This window comes from Anomaloglossus baeobatrachus, chromosome 8 (assembly GCF_048569485.1).
Source record: "Anomaloglossus baeobatrachus isolate aAnoBae1 chromosome 8, aAnoBae1.hap1, whole genome shotgun sequence".
Lineage (NCBI taxonomy): Eukaryota > Metazoa > Chordata > Amphibia > Anura > Aromobatidae > Anomaloglossus > Anomaloglossus baeobatrachus.
In genome coordinates this window covers 22,303,373-22,320,434 of record NC_134360.1, presented here as the reverse complement: position 1 = coordinate 22,320,434, position 17,062 = coordinate 22,303,373, and the positions used below count along the sequence as shown (strand labels likewise).

The 17,062-nt window shown below is 38.3% G+C and overlaps 1 protein-coding gene across 10 annotated transcripts in view; it reads left to right on the top strand.

Annotated features, from left to right (window-relative positions):
* Nucleotides 1-17,062, top strand: part of CADPS (calcium dependent secretion activator) — a 657,127-nt gene that overhangs the window by 289,864 nt on the left and 350,201 nt on the right. For all 10 annotated transcript variants that reach the window (XM_075321362.1, XM_075321365.1, XM_075321364.1 and 7 more), the window contains exon 4: nt 16,133-16,213. In XM_075321362.1, the coding sequence (XP_075177477.1) occupies nt 16,133-16,213 (81 nt within the window). The remainder of the gene's footprint in view (nt 1-16,132; nt 16,214-17,062) is intronic.

The window sequence follows — 17,062 nt, the reverse complement described above, 5'->3', positions numbered from 1 at the left end:
TAGAGGGATAGATAGATAGATGATAGAGGGATAGATAGAGGGATAGATAGATGATAGATAGATAGAGGGATAAATAGAGGGATAGATAGATAGAGGGATAGATAGATAGATAGAGGGATGGATTGATAGATAGATAGATAGATAGATTGATGGAGGGATAGATAGATAGATACATAGATGATAGATAGATAGATAGATAGATAGAGGGATAGATGATACACAGATTGACAGATAGGTAGATAAAGGGATAGATAGATAGTGATTGACAGCCTCATTCCCGTCCACAATACAATGCACATCACGTTCTCGTCTCTATGTTATATACGGTGTCACCTCTTCAGAATTGTTTCCACAAATCGCTTTTGGATGAATGTGACTGTGACTCGCCGTCCGGGCTTCAATCCACTATAAATAATCACACGTCAGGACCCTCATCCAGACACGGAGACTTTTGTTCCTCCAACAGAACATCTAATCCAAAAAAAATCAGCTACAAACGACAAATGACAAAAGTGTCATTATTATGTGTGCGCAGCGCGTAATTCTGGGACGTCTGAATGGTTCTTATCTCAGATAAATCGTCACTTCTCTTCTCTATACAGAGGACAGTGAGACCTCACCTTGTGCTCTATGTGGAAGTTTCATAATAAATCAAATACCCCAATAATTAATATAATAAATTATTAACTCCTAATCTGCTGTGCATGGGAGGTGCGATGTCTCCAGTTACATCCATATTGCATAACTCCTTTCAGTTATTGTGATATTGATTTTCAAATTACTGTGTATATTATATATATATATATATATATATATATATATATATATATATATATATATATATATATATATATATATATAAAATCTGTATATGGGTACACTGGATAGAGGCCAATGTAACTATGTGGCACACTGATGGGTGTGGATCCACTGTGCCATGGGCTGTGATTAGTCCCCGTGACTGCAGCAATGAACTGACAGATCAAGGCAGGTGTACGAGGTACAGGGGGCACAGGCAAAAAAGTAGTCAGACAGTCCGAGAACAGAGCAGGCAGCACAGGTCATCATTCATAGCAGAGAGGCCGCGATAAACAAGAAGGCAAGATGGGTCAGGAAAGTAGAGAGACAATATAAGAAGCACCTAGCAGGAAACTAGATGGGCTGAACTAGGATCCAACGTTCGGGCAGGGTGGTGTGAGGAGCTGCCTGAAATAGGCCCTGCTAGCACAGTATACGCCAGGGAACCAAATCTCTGCAGGAAGAAGCTGAGTTAAATTTCTGCAGAGACTGGCCACGCCTCCCTATAGCCAGGTGGAGATTATCTACGAGCAAAGCTGGCAGTGAGCATAAGGCAGCACAGGATGATGGTTTGACGATTGGACCTAATGTTTGGGCAGAGATTGATGGGAGGAATTGCCTGAAATAGGCCATGCAAGCATGAGATAGGCCAGGGAACCAAATATCTGCTGGAAGAAGCTGTGTTCAATTCCTGCAAAAACTGGCCACGCCTCCCTATAGCCAGGTGGAGATTCTCTAAGAGCAAAGCTGACAGTGAGCATAAGGCAGCACAGGATGATGGTTTGACGCTTGGACCTAATGTTTGGGCAGAGATTGATGGGAGGAACTGCCTGAAATAGGCCATGCAAGCATGATATAGGCCAGGGAACCAAATATCTGCTGGAAGAAGCTGTGCTCAATTCCTGCAAAAACTGGCCATGCCTTTCTATAGCCAGGTGGAGATTCTCTAGGAGCAAAGCTGGCAGTGAGTACAAGGCAGCACAGGATGATGGTTTGACGCTTGGACCTAATGTTTGGGCAGAGATTGGTGGGAGGAACTGCCTTAAATAGGACTTGCAAGCACAAGATAGGCCAGGGAACCAAATAACTGCAGGAAGAATCTGGGTTAAATTCCTGCAGAGACTGGCCACGCCTCCCTATAGCCAGGTGGAGATTCTCTAGGAGCAAAGCTGGCAGTGAGAACAAGGCAGCAGAGGAAGATAGTTTGATACTTTGGAAGCAGAGTGGTAAATGCAACAAGTAGGGTGACGGTGAGAAGGCGTGCAAGACACCGTTACATAGTGTTGGTAACACTTCTAGAATCCTCCAGGAAGCCCCCGATGATTCGCTGTGTATGCCACCTGGATATTTCATTTCCTGCCAACATTCAGGGGTCCTTATGGATGGCATTCTGGGTTTCAGGAGGCCAGAGCAGTATCGTTGACCCATTCAGGACTTTTACCAAAAAACTAGTGTGAAATGCAACTACAAAATAAATCTCTCTCCCTGGAGGACCCACAGATGTAATTCTTCATTTCTCCTCTGGAGGAGCTGTGTGGAATATGAAAACGTGCACCCCATGGTCACCTTTACGGCAATGGACTATCGTATCAAAAGAGATTGTCTGATGCAAATAACCCTTTGACATAATGGTCATTTTTTCATTATTTCTCCTTAATATTGGCTGAATATAACTATGAGGTCTGGGGATATGGTATCAATCAGTGCATTGTGCTGTGTAATAATGACATTACTTATTCAATTTTACCCAATTAATCCCCCTGCAAACTTGTTATTGTGAACATTGACATAGCACAAAACTTTGTAGTAATACTTGTGACGGACATCTGCAGAGATTTCACCATTTTTGGTAATTACTTGCACCCGTTGACTTTTGCTTAAATTATTTATTGTAGAAAGCTTATAAATGTTTAAGCAATGTTCTTACTGGAGACCGTAAAATCAGACTACGCTTACCAGCTAAACTCTTTTCTGAACCAGCGACATATAATAGTATTGTTATTGTTTTCTTACTTGGACCTAATGTGTTATAATAATGTATCAGGGTATTGGAGATTGTAACATCACGGCGGTATGATTTTAAAGGGTCTATATTGGACTGATGTGCTATTGAGGAGGTGAATGCAGGGATGTAACCTCCAAACACTGGAATCCACCGCTTTTTCAACTGTCAGAGGGTGGTGAATTAAAGACGCACTCCGTTAAAATCTTGATTGCAATATCTGCATGGGAATATCGCCATCTGCTGGTCGAAAGGGGCGAGCAGGAACTGAAGAGTAGAGTGTGTGTTTCCTCCAGGGAAGAGCTGTGCTAAGCGCACTGATTTCCTGACTTTAGCACTGCAAACAATAGCAGACACTACATTCTGATGTTGTTAGTAATATATACCACCAGGAGCCCGTACATTCTGTTGTCTTCACTAATATATACCACCAGGAGCCCATACATTCTGATGCCTTCAATAATATATACCACCAGGATCCCATACATTCTGATGTCCTGACTAATATATACCACCAGGAGCCCATATATTCTGATGTCCTCACTAATATATACCACCAGGAGCCCATACATTCTGATGGCTTCACTAATATATACCACCAGGAGCCCATACATTCTGATGTTCTCACTAATATATACCACCAGGAGCCCATACATTCTGCTGTCCTCACTAATATACACCACCAGGAGCCCATACAGTCTGATGTTCTCACTAATATATACCACCAGGAGCCCATACATTCTGCTGTCCTCACTAATATACATCACCAGGAGCCCATACATTCTGATGTCCTCACTAATATACATCACCAGGAGCCCATACATTCTGATGTCCTCACTAATATACATCACCAGGAGCCCATACATTCTGCTGTCCTCACTAATATATACCACCAGGAGCCCATACATTCTGCTGTCCTCACTAATATATACCACCAGGAGCCCATACATTCTGCTGTCCTCACTAATATATACCACCAGGAGCCCATACAGTCTGATGTTCTCACTAATATATACCACCAGGAGCCCCTACATTCTGATGCCTTCACTAGTATATACCACCAGGAGCCCATACATTCTGATGATCTCATGAATATATACCAGCAGGATCCTATACATTCTGATGTCCTGACTAATATATACCACCAGGATCCCATACAGTCTGATGTCCTCACTAATATATACCACCAAAAGAATCAAAATGCTGTGGAGAGAAAAGCGCACATAGGGTCTTATCTGGCAAACAATGCAGGCTTAGAAAATGAAAACAGGTGCTCACCTATGGAAGTTGTGACAGGCACAACTCCTATGTATGCAGAAAATGGTCAAGCAGCAGCCCCGATGATGCAACAGGGAATCATGAATGGATAAGAAAGTCGGGTTTAACACTGCGCTAAAACCATGAAGCCAAACGATGTGATGAATTCTTTGCTATATTTTCTTTATTTAGGCCAGGTCTACGCGTTTCAAAGGCATGTCCGCCTTCTTCATCAGGACAAAGGAAAAAACAGCATGATACCAATTGCTACTTGGGGATACATATATATTGAAAAAGAGGCTCCACACCTACACAGGTGATGTCAGTCAGGGAGTGGCTGAACATCACGTGTATGAATAACAGAAAGCAGTGGAGAAAAAAATGGAAGAAACAGAAAGAAGAAAAAAAAAAAAAAAAAAAAAAAAAAAAAAAGGAATTGGAAGGGGTTAAAACAGAGGGGTGTACGCATATGTCTGTAAAAAATTTTTTGCTTTAATAAAAAAACAAATGTAAAAAAATGTGCTTTATTTATAAAGCTTGCGCCTAAAAATACATAAAAATATAATGTCAGGTCGCTGCCAAAACAATCAGCAAGAAGGTGCAAAAATATATCAGCAAGAAGGTGCGAAAATATATATATGTATATAATACTGGAGATGATCCAGCAGTAAAAAAAAAAGGGGGGTTTATGCTTTAATAAAAACAAATGTGCTTTATTTGTAAAACTTGTGCCTAAAGATACATAAAAATATAGTGTCAGATCGCTGACAAAAACAATCAGCAAAAAAGTGCAAAAATATATATATGTATGATACTGGAGATGATCCAGCAGTGAAAAAAAGGGGGTTTTTTTTCGAGGTACAAAAATGTGAAAAAAAGGGGGGTTGGGACACACGGGTTTTTGCTTTAATAAAAAACAAATGTAAAGAAATGTGCTTTATTTGTAAAGCTTGCGCCTAAAAAATACATAAAAATATAGTGTCAGGTCGTTAACAAGACAATCAACAAAAAAGTGCAAAAATATATATATATGTATAATACTGGAGATGATCCAGCAATGAAAAAAAGAGGGTTTTGTGAGGTACAAGAATGTGAAAGAAAAATGGGACACACGGATTTTTGCTTTAATAGAAACAAATGTAAAAAAATGTGCTTTATTTGTAAAGCTTACGCCTAAAAATACATAAAAATATAGTGTCAGGTCGCTGACAAAACAATCAGCAAAAAGGTGCAAAAATATATGTATGTATGATACTGGAAATAATCCAGCAGTGAAAAAAAGGGGTTTTGTGAGGTACAAGAAAGTGAAAGAAAAATAGGACACACGGGCATAGGGAAAAAAAAAAAAAAAAACTCCAACGTGCTATGTGAAGTGCTGAAAGGGGTGAAATGAGTTCAAAGCGTGGGAAAAAAATTTTTTGCGCATGCGTGCGCATGAAGGAGCAGGGTGAAAAGAATTCATGTCGGCATAGAGAACGGGCTGGAACAAAATACAGTGAGTGAAAAAAGGGGGTAGATCAAATATGAAAAGAATAAAGAAGATAGTTTCTGGAGAGTGAAACAAATATAAAGATCAAATTTTGTATTCATCCATCCAAGGGCAAAAAACAGTGTTTGATGGTATCACATTTAAATAAATACATACAATAGATATGAATATAATATAAAGAGTAAAAACCTTTAAGAAACACGCTGAAACCAAATAAAATAATTATCACAACCAACAGATAAAAGGATATATATGAAAAGTTGTATATAAAAACATACAATCCCACCTTATAATGAAAGCTGGGGAAGGGGGAAGGAATTTTTGGAGTATCTTAATAAAATGGGGAAAAATACATATATAAAAATTAAAATGTCCTTATTATATTAGGATAAAAACTGGGTGTATAAAAACTTCATGTTTATGCAGACCACATTAGAAAATGTAAAAGAAATATATATAATATATATCCAAAAAATATTTGTTGGGAATTTATTTCACATAAAACATTAAAAAAATCCCAAAAAAAATTTTTTAAAAATTTTTTTAAATTTTTTTTTTTTTTTTTTTTTTTTAAAATAATAAGCGAGGATTAATAAAACAGATCGGTCAATTCATTGAGCCCATGCGGTTTTAGAGTACTGAGCTTATGGATCCAAAAGGTCTCTTTTTTGCTTAATAATTCTAATCTATTTGGTATATCTGAGGGAATATGTTCAATAGGGGTGATTGTACAGGACATCATCTTATTGTGAAATAAAGCACAATGTCTAGATAAACTGTGCAACATATATCCAATCTTGACGTTATGTCGGTGAGAATTTAACCTATTGTGCAATGCCTGGCAAGTCCTCCCCACATACTGCTTACCACAGATACAATCCAATAAGTAAACGACATGGTCGGTCTGGCAGGTCATATAATCCTTAATAGGGAAAATCTCAGCACCCACGTGCGAACAAAACGATATCTTATTATGACCGATGATCTTGCAGCAGAGACAGTTTTTTGCATTACATCTAAATGACCCTATTACAGGGGTTGTAGTGTTAGAGCTCCTAGTATCTTTAAGTCTACTGGGAGCTAAAATATTCTTAATAGTAGGAGCTCTCCTAAAAGTAAAACCCGGTTGGGAGGGTAAAATGCCCATTAAAATGGGGTCATTTAAAAGTATATCCCAGTGTTTTGAAAAAAATTTTTTAATCCTAAAATTGTCACTGCTGTAAGTAGTAATAAAATTGAGGGCAAAATCATTAACAATCGGGCTCGCGCCGTCTGCTTTATTATCGGATTGGAAAACTTTCCTAGAAACAAGCAAATCCTTTTGTTTTAAAGATCTTGTGGTAGTGAAGGCTTTTTTGATTAAATTACGGGGATATTTTTTCTCCAAGAACCGCTCTTTTAAAATGGCAACCTGATCAGAGAAATCCTCATCTGTTGTGCAATTTCTCCTTATCCTTTTATATTGATTTACCGGTATATTGAGCAACCATTTATCATAGTGTTCGCTATTGAAATTTATATAGCTATTAGTGTCCACCTGTTTAAAATAAGTATTGGTAAGAATACGGCTGTTTTGATGATAAAGTGTCAGATCTAAAAAATGAATTGTCTTATCATGGACAGTTGATGTAAAATTCAAACCCCAAGTATTTTCATTTAACAAAGCAAGAAAGGAATCAATATTGTTTTGTTCATTATCCCATATAAAAAACAGATCATCTATGAATCTTTTGTAGACAACAATACTGTTTACATGACTACCATCCAGTATATGGAGGTTCTCGAATAGTCCCATAAATAAATTTGCATACGAACAAGCTGCTTTTGATCCCATCGCTGTACCCAGATATTGATGGTAAAGTTTATCTAGGAACGTGAAGAAATTGTTATGTAAAATGAAGCTCATAGCCTCCAAAAGGAACCTCTTTTGGATTGCAGGAAATCTGCTATCTTTGGTGAGAAAAAACCATAGACTGAAAAGACCCAAATCATGGGCAATATTTGAATATAATGCGGAAACATCAACAGTTACAAAGAGATACGATTGTTTCCAAGGAATATCTTTGATTATGTTTATGAGATGGGAGGAATCTCTCAGATAACTCCCTAAATCCATCACATACGGTTGCAGTAATTGATCCACATATGCCGCTAAATTTGCTGTGAGTGAATTGATGCCTGAGATGATAGGGCGTCCAGGGGGGTTTACCGGATTTTTATGCAATTTAGGCAGATGGTAAAAAAATGCTACATTAAAACTATCAATCTGTAAAAATCTCTTTTCAGATGAATTCAAAATATTATTATCAACGGCTTTTTGTATTAAACCCTTATAGGCTATGACAGCAGAATCATATTTCCCCCATTCTACTGTCTGATAGTATAAGGGATCAGAGAGTATCCTTAAAGCCTCATTTACATAATCGCCCCTGTTCTGGACGACAATGCCTCCCCCTTTATCGGCCGATCTGATGACAATTTCTCGATTATTTTTTAGGTTTTTGAGTGCCAATCTCTCTTTATGGGAGAGGTTATGCTGCAAATTTCTTTTGGTATTCATGAACACCTTGAGGTCTGTCAAAACTAAGTCACTAAAAGTCTTGATGTGATGACCTTTGCTCCCTGTGGGGTAGAATTTGGATTTGGGTTTGACAATAGTGTGGACAAAGGGGAGATCTGTTGGAAGAGTATTCGTGTCACTAATGGGGGGAGTATTACTATTTAATAAAAAATGCCTCTTTAGAGTCAATTTTCTGATATAATTTTGGACATCTAAAAACACATCAAAGTCCTTGGAATGATATGAAGGGCAATAGGAGAGGCCTTTTTGGAGTACTGATATTTCCCATTTATTCAACTCATAACTGGAGAGGTTAAAGATGTTTTTGGTATTATTAGCTATTTTCAAATCTAAATTAATCTGATTTCTTTTTTGCTGGAGCCGGCGAGTTCGAGCAGGTCGCCGGCTCCAGCAAAAAAGAAATCAGATTAATTTAGATTTGAAAATAGCTAATAATACCAAAAACATCTTTAACCTCTCCAGTTATGAGTTGAATAAATGGGAAATATCAGTACTCCAAAAAGGCCTCTCCTATTGCCCTTCATATCATTCCAAGGACTTTGATGTGTTTTTAGATGTCCAAAATTATATCAGAAAATTGACTCTAAAGAGGCATTTTTTATTAAATAGTAATACTCCCCCCATTAGTGACACGAATACTCTTCCAACAGATCTCCCCTTTGTCCACACTATTGTCAAACCCAAATCCAAATTCTACCCCACAGGGAGCAAAGGTCATCACATCAAGACTTTTAGTGACTTAGTTTTGACAGACCTCAAGGTGTTCATGAATACCAAAAGAAATTTGCAGCATAACCTCTCCCATAAAGAGAGATTGGCACTCAAAAACCTAAAAAATAATCGAGAAATTGTCATCAGATCGGCCGATAAAGGGGGAGGCATTGTCGTCCAGAACAGGGGCGATTATGTAAATGAGGCTTTAAGGATACTCTCTGATCCCTTATACTATCAGACAGTAGAATGGGGGAAATATGATTCTGCTGTCATAGCCTATAAGGGTTTAATACAAAAAGCCGTTGATAATAATATTTTGAATTCATCTGAAAAGAGATTTTTACAGATTGATAGTTTTAATGTAGCATTTTTTTACCATCTGCCTAAATTGCATAAAAATCCGGTAAACCCCCCTGGACGCCCTATCATCTCAGGCATCAATTCACTCACAGCAAATTTAGCGGCATATGTGGATCAATTACTGCAACCGTATGTGATGGATTTAGGGAGTTATCTGAGAGATTCCTCCCATCTCATAAACATAATCAAAGATATTCCTTGGAAACAATCGTATCTCTTTGTAACTGTTGATGTTTCCGCATTATATTCAAATATTGCCCATGATTTGGGTCTTTTCAGTCTATGGTTTTTTCTCACCAAAGATAGCAGATTTCCTGCAATCCAAAAGAGGTTCCTTTTGGAGGCTATGAGCTTCATTTTACATAACAATTTCTTCACGTTCCTAGATAAACTTTACCATCAATATCTGGGTACAGCGATGGGATCAAAAGCAGCTTGTTCGTATGCAAATTTATTTATGGGACTATTCGAGAACCTCCATATACTGGATGGTAGTCATGTAAACAGTATTGTTGTCTACAAAAGATTCATAGATGATCTGTTTTTTATATGGGATAATGAACAAAACAATATTGATTCCTTTCTTGCTTTGTTAAATGAAAATACTTGGGGTTTGAATTTTACATCAACTGTCCATGATAAGACAATTCATTTTTTAGATCTGACACTTTATCATCAAAACAGCCGTATTCTTACCAAGACTTATTTTAAACAGGTGGACACTAATAGCTATATAAATTTCAATAGCGAACACTATGATAAATGGTTGCTCAATATACCGGTAAATCAATATAAAAGGATAAGGAGAAATTGCACAACAGATGAGGATTTCTCTGATCAGGTTGCCATTTTAAAAGAGCGGTTCTTGGAGAAAAAATATCCCCGTAATTTAATCAAAAAAGCCTTCACTACCACAAGATCTTTAAAACAAAAGGATTTGCTTGTTTCTAGGAAAGTTTTCCAATCCGATAATAAAGCAGACGGCGCGAGCCCGATTGTTAATGATTTTGCCCTCAATTTTATTACTACTTACAGCAGTGACAATTTTAGGATTAAAAAAATTTTTTCAAAACACTGGGATATACTTTTAAATGACCCCATTTTAATGGGCATTTTACCCTCCCAACCGGGTTTTACTTTTAGGAGAGCTCCTACTATTAAGAATATTTTAGCTCCCAGTAGACTTAAAGATACTAGGAGCTCTAACACTACAACCCCTGTAATAGGGTCATTTAGATGTAATGCAAAAAACTGTCTCTGCTGCAAGATCATCGGTCATAATAAGATATCGTTTTGTTCGCACGTGGGTGCTGAGATTTTCCCTATTAAGGATTATATGACCTGCCAGACCGACCATGTCGTTTACTTATTGGATTGTATCTGTGGTAAGCAGTATGTGGGGAGGACTTGCCAGGCATTGCACAATAGGTTAAATTCTCACCGACATAACGTCAAGATTGGATATATGTTGCACAGTTTATCTAGACATTGTGCTTTATTTCACAATAAGATGATGTCCTGTACAATCACCCCTATTGAACATATTCCCTCAGATATACCAAATAGATTAGAATTATTAAGCAAAAAAGAGACCTTTTGGATCCATAAGCTCAGTACTCTAAAACCGCATGGGCTCAATGAATTGACCGATCTGTTTTATTAATCCTCGCTTATTATTTTAAAAAAAAAAAAAAAAAAAAAAAAAAATTTAAAAAATTTTTTAAAAAATTTTTTTTGGGATTTTTTTAATGTTTTATGTGAAATAAATTCCCAACAAATATTTTTTGGATATATATTATATATATTTCTTTTACATTTTCTAATGCGGTCTGCATAAACATGAAGTTTTTATACACCCAGTTTTTATCCTAATATAATAAGGACATTTTAATTTTTATATATGTATTTTTCCCCATTTTATTAAGATACTCCAAAAATTCCTTCCCCCTTCCCCAGCTTTCATTATAAGGTGGGATTGTATGTTTTTATATACAACTTTTCATATATATCCTTTTATCTGTTGGTTGTGATAATTATTTTATTTGGTTTCAGCGTGTTTCTTAAAGGTTTTTACTCTTTATATTATATTCATATCTATTGTATGTATTTATTTAAATGTGATACCATCAAACACTGTTTTTTGCCCTTGGATGGATGAATACAAAATTTGATCTTTATATTTGTTTCACTCTCCAGAAACTATCTTCTTTATTCTTTTCATATTTGATCTACCCCCTTTTTTCACTCACTGTATTTTGTTCCAGCCCGTTCTCTATGCCGACATGAATTCTTTTCACCCTGCTCCTTCATGCGCACGCATGCGCAGATAAAAAAATTTTTCCCACGCTTTGAACTCATTTCACCCCTTTCAGCACTTCACATAGCACGTTGGAGTTTTTTTTTTTTTTTTTTTTTTTTTTTTTTTTTTTTTTTTTCCCTATGCCCGTGTGTCCTATTTTTCTTTCACTTTCTTGTACCTCACAAAACCCCTTTTTTTCACTGCTGGATTATTTCCAGTATCATACATACATATATTTTTGCACCTTTTTGCTGATTGTTTTGTCAGCGACCTGACACTATATTTTTATGTATTTTTAGGCGTAAGCTTTACAAATAAAGCACATTTTTTTACATTTGTTTCTATTAAAGCAAAAATCCGTGTGTCCCATTTTTCTTTCACATTCTTGTACCTCACAAAACCCTCTTTTTTTCATTGCTGGATCATCTCCAGTATTATACATATATATATATTTTTGCACTTTTTTGTTGATTGTCTTGTTAACGACCTGACACTATATTTTTATGTATTTTTTAGGCGCAAGCTTTACAAATAAAGCACATTTCTTTACATTTGTTTTTTATTAAAGCAAAAACCCGTGTGTCCCAACCCCCCTTTTTTTCACATTTTTGTACCTCGAAAAAAACCCCCCTTTTTTTCACTGCTGGATCATCTCCAGTATCATACATATATATATTTTTGCACTTTTTTGCTGATTGTTTTTGTCAGCGATCTGACACTATATTTTTATGTATCTTTAGGCACAAGTTTTACAAATAAAGCACATTTGTTTTTATTAAAGCATAAACCCCCCTTTTTTTTACTGCTGGATCATCTCCAGTATTATATACATATATATATTTTCGCACCTTCTTGCTGATATATTTTTGCACCTTCTTGCTGATTGTTTTGGCAGCGACCTGACATTATATTTTTATGTATTTTTAGGCGCAAGCTTTATAAATAAAGCACATTTTTTTACATTTGTTTTTTTATTAAAGCAAAAAATTTTTTACAGACATATGCGTACACCCCTCTGTTTTAACCCCTTCCAATTCCTTTTTTTTTTTTTTTTTTTTTTTTTTTTTTTTTTTCTTCTTTCTGTTTCTTCCATTTTTTTCTCCACTGCTTTCTGTTATTCATACACGTGATGTTCAGCCACTCCCTGACTGACATCACCTGTGTAGGTGTGGAGCCTCTTTTTCAATATATATGTATCCCCAAGTAGCAATTGGTATCATGCTGTTTTTTCCTTTGTCCTGATGAAGAAGGCGGACATGCCTTTGAAACGCGTAGACCTGGCCTAAATAAAGAAAATATAGCAAAGAATTCATCACATCGTTTGGCTTCATGGTTTTAGCGCAGTGTTAAACCCGACTTTCTTATCCATTCATAATATATACCACCAGGAGCCCATACATTCTGATGTCCTCACTAATATATACCACTAATATATACCACCAGGAGCCCATACATTCTGCTGTCCTCACTAATATACATCACCAGGAGCCCATACATTCTGATGTCCTCACTAATATACATCACCAGGAGCCCATACATTCTGCTGTCCTCACTAATATATACCACCAGGAGCCTATACAGTCTGATGTTCTCACTAATATATACCACCAGGAGCCCGTACATTCTGATGCCTTCACTAGTATATACCACCAGGAGCCCATACATTCTGATGATCTCATGAATATATACCACCAGGATCCTATACATTCTGATGTCCTGACTAATATATACCACCAGGAGCCCATGCTGTCTGATGTCCTCACTAATATATACCACCAGGAGGCCATATATTCTGACGTCCTCACTAATCTATACCACCAGGATCCCATATATTCTGATGTCCTCACTAATATATACCACCAGGAGGCCATACATTCTGATGTCCTGACTAATCTATACCACCAGGAGGCCATACATTCTGATGTCCTGACTAATATATACCACCAGGATCCTATACATTCTGATGTCCTGACTAATATATACCACCAGGATCCCATCCAGTCTGATGTCCTCACTAATATATACCACCAGGAGCCCATACATTCTGATGTCCTCACTAATATATACCACTAATATATACCACCAGGAGCCCATACATTCTGCTGTCCTCACTAATATATACCACCAGGAGCCCATATATTCTGATGTCCTCAGTAATATATACCCCCAGGAGCCCATACATTCTGATGTCCTGACTAATATATACCACCAGGAGCCCATACATTCTGATGTCCTGACTAATATATACCACCAGGAGCCCATACATTCTGATGTCCTCACTAATATATACCACCAGGAGCCCATACATTCTGATGATCTCATGAATATATACCACCAGGAGCCCATTCTACGCTTGACCACACACACAGATACAATAGAAGACTTCCCACTAGTCCATCTTCTTTTCAGCTCCTCCGATTCCCACATAGTCCAGGACCTGAGGTGAGTGGTGACATCACAGTCACATGACCAATCACACAATCGTGATGTCACCAAAGGTCCTGAAACAGTCTCCACATTGGAACCTACACTAATAATGCTATTATCACTGTAGCATCTGCTGTAGACAATGGGAGCCCCAAAGTAGTGGGGGCCCTGTGCAATTGCCCAGTTTGCCTTGCCCCAACGCAGGCCCTAATTTTAGAAGTGACATTATTTCACCTATGTGCGCTGGACGGTGACAGATAAGACGTCCTCACCAATATCATCACCCTCTTTAGCTGAGGGATCCACATTATTGCACTAATTGATTGATTGCCTGTTAATTAGAAAATGTCTAAATTAGTAGCAAGCCAGTGACCCTAGGGGCCCGAGACAGACAAGCGTGATGAGGATTAAACATCTTATGAAATGATTACTGCGGTGGTTAAATTTAGACCCATCGAAAAAAAAGAAAAAGCCCACAGGAATCTAATGTTACTCTATTAGGAGGGATTGATTTACCCGGAGCCAATATGGCTGCAAATGCAATTTAATGAATGTGACTTTATAGCGAGGAGCGCTCGTGCGCTGATCTCCCGGAATGGGGGAAAGTAACATGTTTTTTTTGGATAATAATTAAAGTATTAATATAGTGACCTTTCCTTTTGCCAAATTAAATGTGTCCTGACTTTACTGAGATGGATGGAGAGAGGTGATTTATTAGATTAATTAATGTTGCTGGAGTTAGGACAAGTGACACGACATGAGTTCACTCCTCAAGATTGAAGAAATTAGACAAATCATTATAAAGCAAGAGTTACAATAAACCAATGCCATAGCCACCGATGGGCCCTGGTGCAAAGGTTGGCCCTAGGGTCCCCCTCCCACAAGTTGGTCAGATCTAAATCCTAAAAAGACATACGAGTTGCGCTGCCCTCATTATGTAGTTATGTCCCCCATCCTGTTATAATGTCCCCCATCCTGGGCTCCTTCCTGGTAAATATGTCCTTCAGCCTGGTTTTCTGCTCCCCCATCCTGGTATATATGTCCACCTACTGGCATATACTGTCCCCCTCCTGGGACCACCCTGGTATATATGTCCCCCCATCCTGGTATACATGACCACCTACTGGTATATCTGTCCCCTCCTGGGCCCATCCTGGCATATATGTCCTGCAATTCTGGTATATATGGTTCCCCTTATGGGCCCCTCCTGGTATATACTGTTCCCCTCCTGGTATGTACTGTTCCCCTCCTGGTAAATACTGTTCCCCTCCTGGTATAAACTGTCCTCCTTCTGGAATATATTGTCCCTTCCTGGTATATACTGTTCCCTCCAAGGGCCCTCCTGGTATATACTGTCCACCTCCTGGGTCCCTCTGGATATATACTCTCCCTCTCCTGGTATATACTGTCCCATTCTGGTATCTACTGTTCCCCTCCTGATATAAACTGTCCCCTTCCTGGTATAAACTGTCCCCCTCCTGGTATAAACTGTTCTCCTGTTCCCCTAATTGTATATACTGTTCCTTTCCTGGTATATACTGTCCCCTCCAGGTATATACTGTTTCCTCCAGGGGCCCTCCTGAGATATATTGTCCCCCTACTGGACCTCTCTGGGTACATACTGTCCCCCTCTTCGTATATACTGTCTCCTTCCTCGTTTATACTGTCCCTCTCCTGAGGCCAATCCTGGTATAGCCAGCGCGCAGAAGCCAGCAGCTTTCATCCGTGGTGTGGCAATGCTTGACGCCATTGTAATGTACCGCCATCAGTCGCTGGGACGCCAATGAAAACTGCCAGTTTCTAATTGGCTGGCAGCCTGTATCGCAGTGCAGGGATTCGATGGGTCTCTGTGCTGCGATACATTTCAGCTGGATGTGCGCCCTTGGACGCACATGCAGCTGGGGCCGATGGGGCCCCTGCACCCCCGGGCCCAGTCACAATCGAGATCCCTGCAACAGCGATTGTTCCACCCCTGATAGCCTCAGACAGGAGCAGAGTTTAGTTACCCTTTATATTGAGTTTTAGACACGTAGTGTATAACTTGGGGGTAAAAAAATTCTCATTCCCTCACAACTGTCCCTCAAGATAATTTTAATATCTCTTGATAAAACTGTTGAGTCTTCGATAAGTGTGTAATATACAACTAAAATAAATACTACTGGTCTCATAAATATCATATGATAACGGTTACTTCTTTTCTTACAGTTGGACAACCCAGACGAACAAGCCGCCCAGATAAGACGTGAGCTCGATGGCCGTCTTCAAATGGCCGATCAAATCGCACGGGTAGGACCCTTATTTTTATTCACTCCTTTGACCAAAGCAAAAACTAATGAATATTATAAATAAGGCCTAACCTGATCAAAAAGTTGTCCTTTTTTAATGAACATGGGAGTAATGAACATGGTAATTGACTGTTTTATTTAGATCGTAGAGAAATTAGGGTCATGGGCCTCAATTAAAACAACACAAGCCCTAATTATAACTCCGAGCAACCGGATTTTGGATGTCCCTGGTAATTAAACACTACAAGCCATTGCTTTATGAAGGATACATTAAGAAGGAGAGCTTCGAGGTTGGTTTTCAGTTGGCTGCTAAAAATGTTGACATGGTCAGGGGTGGTGTTCTTGATAACACTCCTGGTCCGTAATAAATATAGTTTAGGTAAAGGATATAAAATAGGCCAAAAGAATATATACAGTGGGGAAAAAAGTATTGTCAGCCCCCAATTGTGCAAGTTCTCCCCCTTATAAAGATGAGATTTGCCTGTAATTGACATCATAGGTGACCACAACTACGAGAGACAAAATGAGAAAACAAATCCAGAGAATCACCGCGTCTGATTTGACAAGATTTTATTTGCAAATTATAGTGGAAAATAAGTATTTAGTCACCTAAAAACATGCAAGGTTTCTGGTTCTCACAGACCTGTAACTTCGTCTTTAAGAGGCTCCTCTGTCCTCCACTCATTACCTGTAGTAATGTCTCCTGTTTGAATTGGTATTAGTATAAAAGACACCTGTCCACAACCTCAAACAGTCACACTCCAAGCTCCACTACGGTGAAGACCAAGAAGCCGTCGAAGGACACCACAAACAAAATTGTAGCCCTGAACCAGGCTGGGAAGACTGAATC